Consider the following 15935-nt stretch of genomic DNA (forward strand, 5'->3'; position numbering starts at 1 on the left):
TCATAAAAATTTGATTCAATTATAGTCAATCCATGGCTGCACATTTCGATAAATATTAATATATATCTTTGATCCTGTCCGAAAGTTGAGTCGGACGAAGGCTGGTCGCGACGGCTTGGTTGTTGACGGAAAGTCGTGGCTGCACATTCTTTGTTGATGGAAAGACGGCTTGGTTGTCCGACTTAGCTCTCTCTCTCTCTCTCTCTCTCTCTCTCTCTCTCTCTATATATATATATATATATATATATATATATATATATATTCATTTAGTTTAATGAGCTATTTCATCTTTAATTTACTCTATGTATAAGAAGGTAAATAAATTCTTACCGAATTAAATATTAAATTTACTCATAAAAATTTGATTCAATTATAGTCAATCCATGGTTGCACATTTCGATAAATATTAATATATATCTTTGATCCTGTCCGAAATCTGAGTCGGACGAAGGCTGGTCGCGACGGCTTGGTTGTTGACGGAAAGTCGTGGGTGATTCGGCTCCCACGGGCGGCTGACGATGCTGCAGGATCCTGCACACACTCAGATGATCTCCCTCCTCACGTTAGAGACCAGAACCCAGGGAAAAGTCCCCGGATCAGGCCCTCCGATGCTCAAGTCAGGTCCTTTTTCCCCAGAAAACGCAAAGAGAAGGCAAAAACTGACTGAAAGTGAAAAATTGTGGAAAAAAAGTGACGAGAGAGTGTACCCGCGTACGAGGAATCCCCTCCTTTTTATGCACCCGCCTTTCTTCCAGAACCTGCAACCCTGTCAGAAAACGTTAGACGCTGGGCTTTGTCGTATATCCCGGACACCTGTCGTGCTGCTATTGGTCGTGAAGGCATCTTCTTGTTTAGGAACCTCCGCCTTTACCCATGGGTTTTGTCTTGTAGCGAAGGACATCTGTCAGGCTACTATTGGTTATGAGGGCATCTTTTCGTTTAGGAACCTCCGCCTTCGCACATCTCACTGGTATGTAGTGATTACCCTTGACGGACAATTGTGATCCTCCGGCTCCTGCACAGCTTAGCTCATCCTATTTATCGCGATCTGCATCTACCTCACACCCCTCGACCAGATCCAGCCTCTAAGCGTTACTTGTCAGTCGGGCTAACCCTGAACAACCCTGTCGATCAGGGTCTGTACTCTGTACCTTGTATTTCCTGGCGCTCGACCATAAGCCTGTAGATCGGGCTGTCTTTACTCAGCTCTGCCAATCCTGATATGTGATTTGTGACTTGCACTTCCGGGCCTTCGAATCGCAGACCTGTAGATCGAGCTGCCTCTACTCAGCTCTGCCGATCCTGATATGTGATTTGTGACTTGCACTTTCGGGCCTTCGAATCGCAGGCCTGTAGATCGAGCTGCCTCTACCCAGCTCTGCCGATCCTGATCTGTGATTTGTGACTTGCACTTCCGGGCCTTCGAATCGTAGGCCTGTAGATCGAGCTGCCTCTACCCAGCTCTGCCGATCCCGACCTGTGATTTGTGACTTGCACTTCCGGGCCTTCGAATCGTAGGCCTGTAGATCGAGTTGCCTCTACCCAGCTCTACCGATCCCGACCTGTGCCCAGTGTTCCGCCTGTCGTCTCACTTTGTCTTTCAACTACTTTGCCCCCTTGATCGACAAGTCTGCCTGACCTCTGACTACCCCATATGCTTGCCTCTGACTGCCTAGTCAGCTTGACTATTGACTGCCGAGTCACCTTGACTATTGACTGCCACGTCCTCTTGACTTTTGACCGCTATATGACCTTGACTCTTCTCACCCTTTCCTCTTGGACCCCTCCATTGCCAACCGTATCAATCTTCATCATTCATCCTACTCTTATACATCATTGTTAGGTGCAAAATGATAAACATAGATGTAGACAGTAGTTACTAGTTAGAAAAGATAAAAAATTAAAATAAAAAATCATTCAATTAAATACATTCCAAAGCAAACAATAATAAAATATTAAGATAATACATTACTAAATTAGTTACATCATATTTAATAAGGAGAAGGGACTCAGATTAGATTAGGATTGAGTATTTGATTGAAAATTCAAACAAATCGATTTTTTTTGTCAAATCAAACAGATCAAATTTCCGATAAAACTAAAAGAAAATAAATGGATAAAAATATCAGTTAATTCAGTTTTTATCAAATTAATTATTTTTTTTAAAAAAAGAAAAATCTATTGCATCTGGAGATTCTGAACTCATCTCGAAGAGGAAGTGAAATCAAATTATAGTTGGTCATAAATTGCTTTGCTGTAATTTTCTTTCATAAAGCTACAAGACTAAATTAAGCCCTCAACTATTTCCATTTTCCTTGTGCTGCTTTGCACTCCACATACACACTTCAAAATTGATAAACACTTAGCGATCATCTCTTTGCTCTTGAAGAACAAGAGGGAAGCCCTGTCAATTTGTTGAGCATTTGCTACTATTTATACTCTTCCGATAGCATACTGCATATCTAAACACTTTTTTTTTCGAATCGTTGATAGCCATCATTCCCACCTCTTGCAGTCTACCATGTCCTCAGCAACCTTGAAGTCTCCTTCTCAGTCGACATTCCTTTGTGATCCCTTACGACTGATTCTAACTCTTCGGAACTCTAGAAATCAAGCAAGCACAAGCTCATCTTCTTGCCAATTACTTGCTCGTCTCGTCGGCATAAGAACGAGGGAACTCTGAGGGTTGTCAGCAACGATCTAACGGCAACGAGAGTAACAAGCAAGAAGGGAGGGGATTCAAGAAAAGCAGGATGAAATTAGAAAGGTAGCCGGGAGAGGAGAAGCTTTGACTTATACACTCCTAGTCAGTTATCGTCGTGGACTTAAATGTATAAAAATCTGACTTGTAAATTTTTGAAGGGTAACTAGGCGGGAATATGACGTCATCAATCTAATTTTATAATTAATTAGGTAAATTTGGGCTCGGCCCAATTGCATAGCCAGCCCAATTTTGATCGATATCCCGCCATGGGGATTCTGGTGTCATCGCCGGAGCATCTCCGTCTCTCGTCTCTCGTCTCTCGTCTCTCGTCTCGTAGGGTTTCCGAATCAGGAGCAACCAAGGAAGGCGCATGGCTTGGTGTGAAGGATTGGTGGCTCCCCGTCTCCTCATCTCCCCCTGTAAGCACGCTTTTCCGCCTCTACCTTTTGTATTGCCCTTGCGTGACCTGAGTTTCTCTTCCATTTCGGTGCATCCGCCAAAGGTCCCACCTTTTCCCTTCTATTCCTCCTTATTTCTTTCCCAGTATCGGCGTTTGTGTGGTAATACCTAAATCCAAATGGTATTAGTGAACCGTGGAGGCGAATCCAAAGAAATTGTACGATTTGCTGGGTTAGGGTGGGATGCAGTGTTGAAGTCTCCCTATGCTGTTAGTCTTATTATAATTTTTTCTAAATGTGATTGAAACGCTTTGCTCTGTCAAGTTTTATATTATAGTTTTGACAGTTTTATATTATAGTTTACGTTCCTGCAAACCTACGTGGGATTTCGGGCTTGAAGTTGGAGGTAGTCAGTTTCGAGTGCACCAAACGTCCCACATACCATGTTTTTATCTCCGCATTGCACGGGATGCGTGATGTTGCTGCCTATAGCGAGCAGTTAAATTTTGATTTTATTATATGCAGTGCCTTCTATTTCAAATCAAAGGGGACATGCAAATCTAGAAGGAAATATATTAGCTCTTCGTCATCCACAATCAGGTAAGTTTGATGACAATCAGGTAAGTTTGGTGTTTTCTTTCTTAGTCATATCATTATGATACCCATTTTATATTGTTCTTTTTGAGTTTGCCATAATTTTTTTTTTCTATCGATGAGCACATCTATAAAATTGAAATCAATAGCTCCCTTCTAAAAGAGTCTTTTACCGTAAAGTACATCAACACCCTTGATCATTGTCCACTTCTCCTATAGTTCCTTTGGGGGCAGTATAATACTCAACTAACTGGTTGGCTTGGATAGAACTGGTCCCTAAAATTTTAAATTTGCAATCTGAAAACTGAAAGTTTTCAATCTTTGTCGATTTATTTTGAGGTTCATGTTTATTTAATTTGGATTGTATTAAAGAGAAGTATTTTTTTTTCAGTCCGGACCTTTGCCAAATCTTGATTTGAGTATGCATGAGCAAATCTTTGTAACAATAATACATGTGCATACAATCATTAGCCTAAATAATAAACTTCCACAACTGAATTTTCTTACAACAACAACCGAGTCTTATCCCACTAGGCAGGGTTGGTGAAAACTGAATTTTTTTGTTATTGAGATAATCTAAAAACTCAATTTTCGAATTCCAAATTGCTAAGTTCACTCATAATTCTTTGGAGTTTGGACCAATAAATTTTTTCCTGTGGAACTGTAGAAGCATGTCTGCTTCTAACTTCTAGATAGTGTAACAGGTAAACCAACAAATTATATCCTCAATGAAGGTTCTCTTCATGAATTGCACTGGTTCAAGCAGTCTTATGGCTCATGGTTTCTTGGAGACTATGTTTGTGAAGGTAAGTTAACAGAGATTATATCCATATATTTCAAGGTATTTTTTGGCCATCAAAGTGAAGATTCTATACCTTGTTCTTGTTGAATGCAACTGTTAGTTGACCTTTGCATTTGGAAATCTGACTGGCTGTGAATTGCACTGTGACTTAGAAAACAAAAAAAATACACTTAATATGATTACTTGCAATTTGACATTCCCTTTATATTGTAACAGATGGCAGCTTGTATGTCAGCACCCCAGTTGACCCTGTATTTGTACTTTTGCCAATCTTTGAGGAAGCTCGTATGAAGGTAACTATGTTTGGAGATTTTTTTTTTAAAATTAAAAATATTCTTGCATTTCTTGTGTTTATGTAATCATATAAACTTATATACTTGACAAATAATATTTCTTATTGCAACCAATTCATTCCTGAAATCTAGTAAATTTAAAGATGCTTATGCAAATCCAACCTAGAGAATCTTTAGGCACTATAACTATTTTTAATTATTGGTTATTTTCAAGATTGACCAAATAGCAAATAGATGCACCTTTATTTGATCTTCGGCGATGGAGAATGATATAATTGTGTTCAGTAAGTGTATACAAAAGAGTGAGAAGAGGTTAATCTCTAGAATCTCTATCATTTTATAGTCATTTATCCTAAGTTTGTTTTGACAAAAGAGTATAAGATTTTTTTTTCCTTGATTTTGATTCCATACAATTGAAGGGGAGCCTTGACGCAACGGTAAAGTTGTTGTCATGTGACCTAGAGGCCATGGGTTCGAGTCTCAGAACCAACATCTTGCAAAGTAGGGTAAGGTTGTGTACAATAGATCCTTCCCGGACCACGCATTGGCGAGAGCTTCGTGCAACCCTTTTGATTCCATACAATTGGCATTGGTGTCATGCTATGCATTTTATGTAGCAGAAGGTTGCTATGCATTCCTTGCGCTGTAATTTGCTGTCCTTTCACCTTATACAGTTTTGTGGTGCAGACACTTCTACTGGATAATTATTGCCTTGTCTGGTGCCCTATTGGGATTACGTTTCATTATTGATCTTCTTTTTGTCACCATGCGCCACCAACTTGTAGCTGCAATTGTGTTTGGAAGTGTGTCCATGTAAATTTGTATGTCACACCTATTGATGAGAACAATTTTTGGGTGGAAATATACATCTATTTCATCCTTATCCAGTTCATTTCCTAGTTTTCTTTTGGCAAACACATATTTGTTGCTGTTTGTTCTTTCTTATAGAGCATTTATTGGATTTGCTTGTTTCATTTTTCATACATCAAATTTGTTCCTTGTAATGCATACATCAGTTTGGAATGCTCTTCAACCTACCCAAGATTGTTTTGAATAGCAAAGCAGGAACTTTGGTTGAACCCCTGCTATGCACCAATTTATTTATAGACGACCTAGCATATGGCAAGGTTGCCCATTCTTTTGTTAGTTGTATCCTCCTATATTCGCTGTTATATATATATATATATATATGAATTAATATTACATGACTGATCATAGTTTTTTATATGTAGAAAGAAAACGATCAAGGAATGTACAGGCAATTAGACGAAATATTATATGTGGAAGGTTATCCTGGCTATCAACACCTGTTATCCATGACAAAAGATACCATGAAGATAGTTTGTGAAGTAAAAGGTAGTGTATATACCTTTTTGCTTATAGCTTGCACTGTGAAAGGATTTGTATTAGATGTTCACAATTAAGTATGCACTAATTTGCTATATTCAACTCATTGGAGTTTGTTCAACTGCTTGGATTTCATTAATTAAAAGTCCATTTTCTTAACTTCATAACTGACTATATTGAAAGAAGTCTGTGTCAAAATAATTCTATGCATTATTTTATATGAAAATTGATTAGCTTTGGTTATTCACAGTTTTCTTCTCAAGTACATCTGAAACCATGTATGTTATTATTACATGACAAAATGGCAACATGACACTTATTGCTAAAGCACTTATTAAAAAAATGGTGAAACCATATCAGTGAAGGTATACCTCAACCACTTATTATCATGAATATACTGATCAGCTCCTTACCTCGAAGCTTATCATATTGAAAATTGCACACTTTTATGGTTGTGAATCTCTTCATGTTCAAGAGAAATAAGCTTGAATAGTTGACTGAATTGCAAGACAACACAAGGAAAATGGTCTTCATATAAACATGTGAACGAAGGTCCTTTAGACAGGGACTACAGAAGAACAATAGAGGGAAACCAAGATCCCAATTCATGATTTGTGCTTTGGTACTATGTAAGTATTGTTGGGTAATTGCATATTTCAAAAGCTTAAGCTGGTACAATGGAGTTCAACAAACATTTTTGATTTATCCATAGTTGACTGCTTGCTACAGAATTCCATCTAAACTGCTAATCCTATATGAAAACTGAATGAACAAGGTTTTACTTGCTTCTCTAGAGGAAGTTGTTATTCCTTTTATTTATCTATCCTTTTATTATGGCTCACTTTGAATACTTATGGCTTGTATTTTGTTGTTGTCATGCTGCAAGTGAGTCCTCTTTCCATGCTTAAATACTCGTTCCAATGACAGCACTTTGTATCAGCACATCCCTGCAAAGGATTGTGCCACTGAGATGCTAGACAACATTCATAATAGAAAACCCACCAGCATTCTTCTATCATATTATTTTTGTAATGAAACAGAAGATTCTACATTGTTATTGACAAAACTCATTCTTTGCTGTAGAAATTGGATCTTTGCAGTACTTCAGACTTGATAATTCTAAGGTTCTAACCTGGTTGTGCTGCAAGGTGTGCTTTCATCTACTTCCAGTTCTATTACCTCCTTGATTCCAGGTCATTAAATTGCATATGCACAGATGCTTTCTTCCAAGTCTTCGGAAGATCAAGAAATATCAGTGAAAACCTCATATATTTTTGTCCTTTTCTTGCAGGTACAAAATTTAAAATCAACATTTTTGAAATTGGATAAAAATTATGCTGCTCAAGAAGAAAGGGAAACATGTACGGAACTCTCTTATATTTTAATCAATACACAAATCTGACAGTTATTAGGGAGTTATGCAGGGTTTCTATAATATGGAATACCTTATGAACCAGTACGAAGGGAAAATAAGGGTGTTACTCTAGAATTTTTTTTACCTTGTGTGTTAATGATATACAAGATTATAATACAAGATCTTAGCTTCATTAAAAGAACGGATCCTTGTTCTTACATATATAGGGTTCAATATATATCTAGGATTTACAATCTCTTTTTCCCAAACCCCATATAATAAATTCATTCCAAATACATTGGTCTATGGTGGATCTATTCCCTATATGAACTATTTCAATCAGAATCAACTACAACTATAAATGTTACACATGTTTTTCAGACAGCCATTTTATTCCAAAGGCCTGATTCTAATGTTGAATGCCTATAGTGATGTTATTGTTGTAAACTTCTTCTCGTTTCAAAAAATTTATGCAAACATAGCCTGGTTTAACATATGATTGATGCTCTTGTCTCACAGTGAAGGATGCCGTCTCAATCTTAGGGGAATACGTGACAGATAAGCCTTGGTTGACCCTTCTTTGCAATCACTTGCAGTAAGACTGCTGCTTTAGAAACAACCTAATTGTGTCACCTAATATGCTCATCATCTGTGCGATTGTTCCTGTTTTGGTATTTGTTTGCAGGTTGGAGATAGGAGAAACACACAAGGAAGGAATACAAGCTGAGACAAGCCAGAATTTACCAGAAAGCAATTTAGCATCCTCTCATGCTTTTCAGGTATTTGTCGAAGGCTATACAAACAACCTGCTTATATCTTCCATCTTCTGATTGATCAATGCATTATTTGGATGCTTGTTCCCAGAGTACGGTGGTGAATGGGAGGAGCATGGTGAGTGCCAAAAGACAACCAAAGAAAATGAAGACAGAAACAAATTCAAAGAACATCAGAGATATGTTTCAGAAGGCCACAAGAAAGGGGACATCTTGAACCTAAGGATTTATCAACATGCCTTCCTCACAGTATGATTATTTCTCCCCTGCTTTATTGTTTGGTGCTCTAAACTCTCTTTAGTTCTTGTCCTCTAGCATGCAATTTAATCCAATCGAAAGTTTGGTAGTACACTACGTTTTGTGTTCTTGGTTGATTCCACCGAAAATCAAGTCTTTGATTGTACCTAACTATTACCAGATTCAATCAACCTGCAACAAAGTCAGGGCAATCTAGGTCTGATTTTTAGAACTTTGAAATCTAGCAACCAGTTTTGTTTAGTTCTTGGTTACTATCAAGAATGGCAGTAGAACACTGAGGTCTGCTCTAGTTCGCCTAATGTTACAATGGAATCAACTCTAGAATACAATGAAATAAATCATTCCATTCCTGCATTTGACTGTGCAATGGGATGATTCGCTGGATGTTCGGCTCATCTAACTCATCTAATTCTCCCATCTAGTTTACTTTCTTAGTTTGTCCACTCCACAAGGTCCATTCACTTAGCCTTGTCTCCATTCGACCAATTTGTTATGCTTGGTGTTTTAGCTTCTTTAGCCCATCCAATTTGTGTCTTTGAATTAATCACTTAGAATGTGAGATTATTCTTCGTTCCAAAAAGAAAGTAACAAGGTTATAGACTTTTTGTAATAGCATTATTACAGAGATTTAAATTCTCCCATACTGATTATTATTATTATTATTATTTTTTCATTAGATTAAATAAAATATTAATGATTTCTCATTGCAGGAACATCAAAATGGTTTCAGCTTCCATCATCTCACAGCGTTCATTAGGTGGATTGTAATGGCATAAACCCTAAACCCTAGACAAACCAGCTGAACTTTCACCATCTTAATCATGTGAAGGATCCTGAAAGCCTGCCATGCTACTCGGCTTAATAAATTCTGCAAGTCTTTTGTTTCCATCTTTAATTATGAGGTTTGTACGATCTTACTGTGCCATCTAATCTCCATTAATTATATAGTTATCATCATCATCATAATTTATGTCAATATTTAATTATGTAAAATAAAGATATTAGTATATGCTTCAAAATGAATTGAATCTTAAATTTGTTAATTTTTTTTTTTATATATTTTAAATAAGAGCTTGCAATTAGAGTAATTTACTACGATCAAAATATGCACTTATTTTTATATTGTACTTTTAACATATAAAAAAGAAATCAAAACTTAGAACTTTGAATGATAAACTATTATAGTATTTAGTGATATAATTGTTAATTAGTAGCTATAATTTTTAGTGAGAAATCCAATTAATATCATTATTAATAGTCTTAATTATATGACTTAGGCCGTCTAATCTAATAATAAATTTATTATCACTAAAGCCTTTAATGATAAACTATCAAGTTTTAGTTATAATTGTTTTGTATAATAGTACAACCACCATTAGACCTCACATGTCACTATTATTTTGTACGAGTCCTAGCTAAAGCTTGAGTTGTAGGTTGAAAAAAAAAACTTTGCAAGTTAGATAAGCGAATCATTATTAACTTGAGCTTAAACATAATGGAGGAGTGGAGCGATTGACTTGTGGATCATTGCGATGTAGGCGACATGAGAATAGCACTTGTTTCTTCATCCATCGTCCCGTTGTAGCTCTAGTTCCTTCTACAATTGCCCTTCTCTAAAAAAAAAAAAAAGGTAGATCCGTTACCTTAGCGGCTTCCCTAGTGCCGGCCCCATGGATATGGAGAGAGGTTTATACAGATACATAGGTCATAGACACATGATGTACAATTGCCCTTCTCTAGCTCCAACCAAAAGGTGTTCTCTTAACTAAGAGAAACGGGATCGTATCAATCTTGTTGCCCAAAGTAGCTACTCTCAATGGGAGCAAGCAAGTTTCTTTACGAACTAATTTACAACATGTGATGCTTGAAATTTTAGTAAGAGGAAAAACTAACTCGTGTGCGGTGCGTCTACTAATGACTTTGAATTTGAGAGGTACAGATTCGAATAGTAGATAGCAAAGCTATGGCCTATGGGAGTGTCTTCAAGGTTTTAAACCAAAGGCAATAGGACCACTTGATCATTTTCTTCACCTCTTTAATTGCATGCCCTCAAAAGTCCAAGCAACTACCAACTTGTGGCTACACTCGATCATTCGTTCACAACGACCGAGATTAAACTCATCCAAAATCGAACGAGCAAATAGTTTCATAGTATATATATTATTTTATATCAGATATCCAGATCTTACAATTTAACTAATTTTGATGTAAACAATCTAGCTTCATATTTCGTCAATCAAATAAATTTAGAAAGCACGATGATTTTGACAGTTTCATGATACATAGTGATAAAAGACGAATACATTCATCCTAATGCGACAGTTTCATGGTACATGAACATTGTTTAGTGAGTGATGTTTGAAAGAACATCCAAAAGCTAATTGAACTAATGAATTCACTCCATAAAAACCTCCACGCACCTAGCTTTACTCACCATTCCATTCCTCTGTTTCTCTGTCCCTTAGGTTCTTCTAACACCCTCCCTTCCATTGTCTCACCCTAAACAGGAAAAACTCTTCTACAATCAGAATTTGCTGTGACAGGTTATGAACTGAAATTTATCGAAAAAAATGAAGTTTATGAAGCTTGGGAACAGACCTGATTCCTTCTTCACCACTGAAGCAATCAGGTGAATCATCCTTAGTTTTGTTTCAGAATTTTGGAAGCAGCATTTCTGATGTTTTTTTTTCTGATTGATGTCAGGTCTGTTTCATCTGAGGTCTCCACTGACCTCAAAATCCAGGTGCAGAAGAGCTTGTATCACCTGCACAGGGTAGATTTCGATCTGATCAGAGATGGAGTTTGTTGGATTTTGTAGAAGATTTTGTTGGTAAAAATGGTGTCTTTGTTTGGTTTTTTTGCAGTTTCCCCTTCTGTCGAAGTGTCTCAGGCTGCAGCAGCTTTGCTCGGAGCTCAGCGCCGGCGAGGTCGCCGTCGTACGTCTGTCGGAGTTCCCTGGAGGGGTCGAGGCGTTCGAGGTCTGCGCCAAGTTCTGCTACGGCATCACCGTCACCCTCAGCGCGTTCAACATCGTCCCCGTGTGGTGCGCCGCCCACTACCTGGGGATGAGCGAGGACGCCGACCGCGGCAACCTCCTCGGAAAGCTCGACGTCTTCTTCCGCTCCTGCATCCTCCGCCGGTGGAAGGACACGCTGGTGGCGCTGCAGAGCACGCGGCAGCACGCGCCTGCCCTCTGCGAGGAGCTCGGCGTCACCGGCCGCTGCGTCGACGCCGTCGCCACCGCCGTCATCGCCAATCCCCTCACCACCAGGTGGGCCAACGACCTCAGCGAACTCTGTGTCGACCACTACTGGCGAGCCATGGTCTCCGTCAAGTCCGCCGGGATCGTCCCCGCCAAGCTCGTCGGCGAGGCGCTGCGTCTCTACGCGCACCGGTGGCTCCCGATCGACGACGACGGTGGCCGAGACGCCACCGCGAAGCAGAAGCAGGTGATGGAGAAGATAACGAGCTTGCTCCCGCCGGAAAAAGGCTCCGTTTCCTGCAGTTTCTTGCTCGAGCTTCTCAAAGCCGCAAACTTTCTCCAAGCTCCCGCTCCATTGAAGCTTGAATTGGCCAGAAGAGCCGGACTGCAACTGGAAGAAGCAACCGTCGACGATCTCTTGATCCCATCAAACTCTGGCGACACATTATACGATGTGGATTTATTAATGTCCATACTGGACGAGTTCTTGCTTCAGGGCCAGAGCCCCACAACCACTCCGCCGAGAGAGAAGCTCAAGTGCGAGAGGCGGCGGTCGCGGTCGGCCGAGAAGGCCGACTTCGAAGGCCGGCGATCCTCCTCCTCGGCCTCTCACAGCTCCAAGCTGCGAGTAGCCAAGCTCATCGATGGCTACCTCCAAGAAATCGCCAAAGACAAGAACTTGACCATGGAGAAGCTAATTGCTGTTGCTGAAGCTGTTCCAGATTTCGCCAGGGTCGATCACGATGATCTCTACAGAGTCGTCGACATCTTCCTCAGGGTAATTCACTGATCTTGTTTCATAATTTCTAGGACTTCAAAACTGGTTTGATCTTGTTTGATCGAATTCAGTCCCACCCTGAGCTCGACAAGAATGCAAGGAAGCAACTGTGCAGAATGTTGGATTGCAAGAAGCTCTCCGTCGAGGCCTGCATGGAGGCAGCACAGAATGAGCTGCTTCCTCTGAGGGTGGTGGTGCAGGTCTTGTTCTTCGAGCAATCTCGGGCGGCCATGTCAGGTTGCCAGGTCGCCGAGTTGCCCGGCAACATCAAGGCCCTGCTGGCGAAGACCGCCGAAGACGAAGACGACGAAGCAGTAAAAAAGCTTCACCACATTGGCACTGATACTCCATTGGAAGAACATTGGAGAATCTCCCGGTTGAAATGTCCAACCGCCAAATTCGAAACTCTCAAGATGAAGCTCGCCGAGGAGGAGGACGACGACAATGAGATCGCTCTCTTGAGGAGTGCTTCTTCGCGACTCCGAGCCCTGTGCTCACTTCCAAAGAAACCTAAAAGAATCATCAGTAAATTCTTAGCTATGAACAGAAGTGCAAGTCAGAGGCAATGATCAATAAACTATATCACAAATCTTGTTTATCTGTGGCTTTTCTTTGCTAAGCAAACTGTAGTCTATAGCTAATTATGGCATAATTGAATATATTAGAAGCCAAGAATAGCCATCATTAGATGCGATTCACATGAATGGAGATTATTCTCATCATAATTGCTACTTGCTTCCACTACCTTTTGTTTTATTCCTTGTTAAAGGTGTGCAATTTGTATCCTTAAATGTTTTAAGGATGATGAACTCGTTCATCCTAGAAGTCAAAAGTGTCCTGCATCAGAATCCAGTGTTTACCTTCTCAAGCTGATGGATGGCAAACAAGGTAAGGTGCTCCAGACAAATCATGGGACCGGCCAAGAAAAGTACCTGGTCCTAAACTTGCTTCATGGATTACACTCATCATCATGCTACAGCATCTCCAAGCAGCTGCAAAACAAATTTAGTTAAATCCGACAATTGACTAAAGATGCACTTAAAGTTATGAAATTCTCAAAAGACACATTTAACTTCTATATTTCCTAAATGCCGCACTTAGTTCTCATTTAACCCCTCCTGTCAATTACTATGGTGCTGCATTCAAAATTTTAAAAATAAGCACCATAATAATATTAGTTTTAGGATTTATCAAGCACCACACAATATTATTATTCTTTGAATACAACACCACAGTCATTAGAGGAATAAGTAAAATAGAAAATAAATGTGCCTATTAAAAAATCTGAAAATTAAATACGTCTTTAAAAGAATTCTGTAATTTTAAATTCATGAACTAGTCACAAATCTGACAAGAATCCAGACAATTTATTGGCTAGATCTGTGGGGGCAAATAGCGCAGGAGCTGTAATATTTTGGCTTTCAGTAATTGCCACCAAGGGGAACAGAGTTCCCCCACATCCTCCAAAAGTCATCCTCCTCTCCAGTGGAGAAACATTAAAGAGCAGAAGCAATAACCAAAAGGATTTGACACCTCAATCCGCACATCATTTTCCTACCTGAAACCCCACTTTGCTGATCAGAAATAAATAGCTCTGCAAATCATCTAAAAGAAGATGTTAAAAACTTCACCAAATCTTACCTTTTTCTCTCTTCAATGGCATCAGTGATCATTTACTGGTTCACTGCTGAATATTTCAATTTCTTGAGTGTATCAGGTATTAGGCCATGATAGTGGCCTTAGAATCTAATGCAACCAAGTAAAACTCTAGGCTTCTCTATTCAAATACTGCTAAATATATTAATTTCTTCCTTTTATTGTTCTTGGCACAGCTGGACATTGCATGAATGACAAGACATATCAGTGCGGCACTCTCATCTACGGCACACAAAATGGACCCGACTGGTGCATTTATTCACACAAGCACAACATCCATAGTACAGATCCACCAAACAAGCAACCATGCTTCTTCTTCTAGCCCTCTATCCATTTAGTTTTATATTTGGTGAGTGGTTAGATATAAAATTTCTCCAGGCCCCATGCAAGAGCTGCATGCTCCAGTCGCAGTTGAAACAAAACTACTAAGGAGGCTTTTGTGGTCAGATGGATTCACCTTAAATCAGTTGCAAGCAAAGCACGTCCACAATGGAGACGAAATGGAAATGAGATGGGGCAAGAGCAATGGAAACAAAATCAGTTGCTGCCTTGCCAATTTTCCCACTGTTGTACTGAAGGTAGACCCACTCGAATTGTGGATTAATTGACATTTCAGCGAATGCCAGGCGTGCATACATGATGTAGCTGAAGGAGATATGTTTGGTTCAAGAAGCAGCATGAGGGACACGAAGTGGACGTTGTAAGGAGGAGGAGGAGGAGGGGCGCAGTGGGGAAAGGCAGAGGGTGAGCAATCATTGTAAATGTGGTACGGTGGAGTTAGAGATTTCTAGGATTGCATGTTAAAGTTGGCCTTCCTGATGCCTCATTAAGGCAGTTAATTATCTTGTCCCTCCTAAGTCCAGCAAACACAGCTAGTTGTTCACCCATAGCCAACTTTGCTTCACTGTCAACCCCATCACATACATATGTATCGAGAAACTTATTGGACAAGATCTAGAGAGCAAGTAAAAGTCCATACCTGGTCCCACAAGATTTTTCTCCCTCTCTCCATCTTGGTCTCCAGCCACCAGAAGGAAAGTCATGGCTGCATGTAGTGGAGAAGCACTGAGCCGAAGGGTGTCTCTTCAGGCTTCTTTCAGTATCAATCATGGACTCTATCCCAGCAGACAATCGGACACGATTTCACGTGCTTTGCTTGTTGTTGATCTGGAGTTTCCTGTTGTTTGTGAGGCTGATGCCATGAACTTGCAGCATGATGGTGATTGTCACCTAGAAAAAAATATCAGGTTAGGAATCAGTGGCAGCCAAGAGGCGTATCTAGTGCTTGGATTTTCTAAATCCTATAAGAACTTAATGTTTCTGGAGACATTAATGCCTAGATGATGGTGACATGGTCAACAGTAGAATTAGTTTGTATGAAGCCATCAAGGCACGTTCAGACTTTGAGTTTTGAACTAGATAAATATGATAACATCCAAACAAAATTAAGCCAAGCACTGAAACTTGTGAAGTTCACATCAGCTGTATGCACAATTATGAAAACCTAACTGTTCTTTGAGGTTTGTCCAAACCATCTGGTTCAAGCTAGATGAATACATGAGAGTGTTGTATCGTAGTTTGGACCGGACTGGATCTTAAAGTTCGGTTGGCTTGCAGTTCGGCTGAGATCGACTGAAGCTTAAACTTTGCCCCAGGTAGCTTGAAATTGAGATTACTAAAGCTATCAGACATGTCTTCTGCAATGGGCTTCAGCAAATGCATATAACAGTAAGAACTGGTAGCTAAGGTCAGGCCCGAACAACTGTTCTATGGGCT

At 39.7% G+C, this 15935-nt stretch overlaps 2 protein-coding genes and 1 long non-coding RNA gene across 3 annotated transcripts; 2 read left to right on the plus strand and 1 right to left on the minus strand.

Annotated features, from left to right (window-relative positions):
* Window positions 1–2965: 2965 nt before the first annotated feature.
* Window positions 2966–9499, plus strand: LOC122045794 (ribonuclease H2 subunit B-like). The gene is made up of 11 exons (XM_042606165.1): window positions 2966–3123; window positions 3628–3702; window positions 4401–4502; window positions 4715–4791; window positions 6024–6147; window positions 7222–7286; window positions 7430–7499; window positions 8012–8087; window positions 8178–8271; window positions 8357–8514; window positions 9234–9499. Exons 1-10 carry the CDS (start codon window positions 3075–3077, stop codon window positions 8480–8482), a joined length of 858 nt encoding a protein of 285 aa, XP_042462099.1. The 5' UTR covers window positions 2966–3074; the 3' UTR covers window positions 8483–8514; window positions 9234–9499.
* A 1515-nt stretch (window positions 9500–11014) lies between these two features.
* LOC122045795 (BTB/POZ domain-containing protein At1g67900-like) lies at window positions 11015–13225 on the plus strand. Its single transcript, XM_042606167.1, has 4 exons — window positions 11015–11152; window positions 11227–11296; window positions 11388–12503; window positions 12575–13225. Exons 1-4 carry the CDS (start codon window positions 11094–11096, stop codon window positions 13070–13072), a joined length of 1743 nt encoding a protein of 580 aa, XP_042462101.1. The 5' UTR covers window positions 11015–11093; the 3' UTR covers window positions 13073–13225.
* Window positions 12878–15413, minus strand: LOC122045796. Its single transcript, XR_006130113.1, has 3 exons — window positions 14145–15413; window positions 13364–14061; window positions 12878–13013 (listed from the first exon to the last, which is right to left on the minus strand). It is a non-coding gene; the product is annotated as an uncharacterized LOC122045796 (long non-coding RNA).
* Between the last annotated feature and the right edge of the window lie 522 nt (window positions 15414–15935).

The sequence above is a fragment of the Zingiber officinale genome, chromosome 2B (assembly GCF_018446385.1).
Source record: "Zingiber officinale cultivar Zhangliang chromosome 2B, Zo_v1.1, whole genome shotgun sequence".
NCBI classification, from domain to species: Eukaryota; Viridiplantae; Streptophyta; class Magnoliopsida; order Zingiberales; family Zingiberaceae; genus Zingiber; species Zingiber officinale.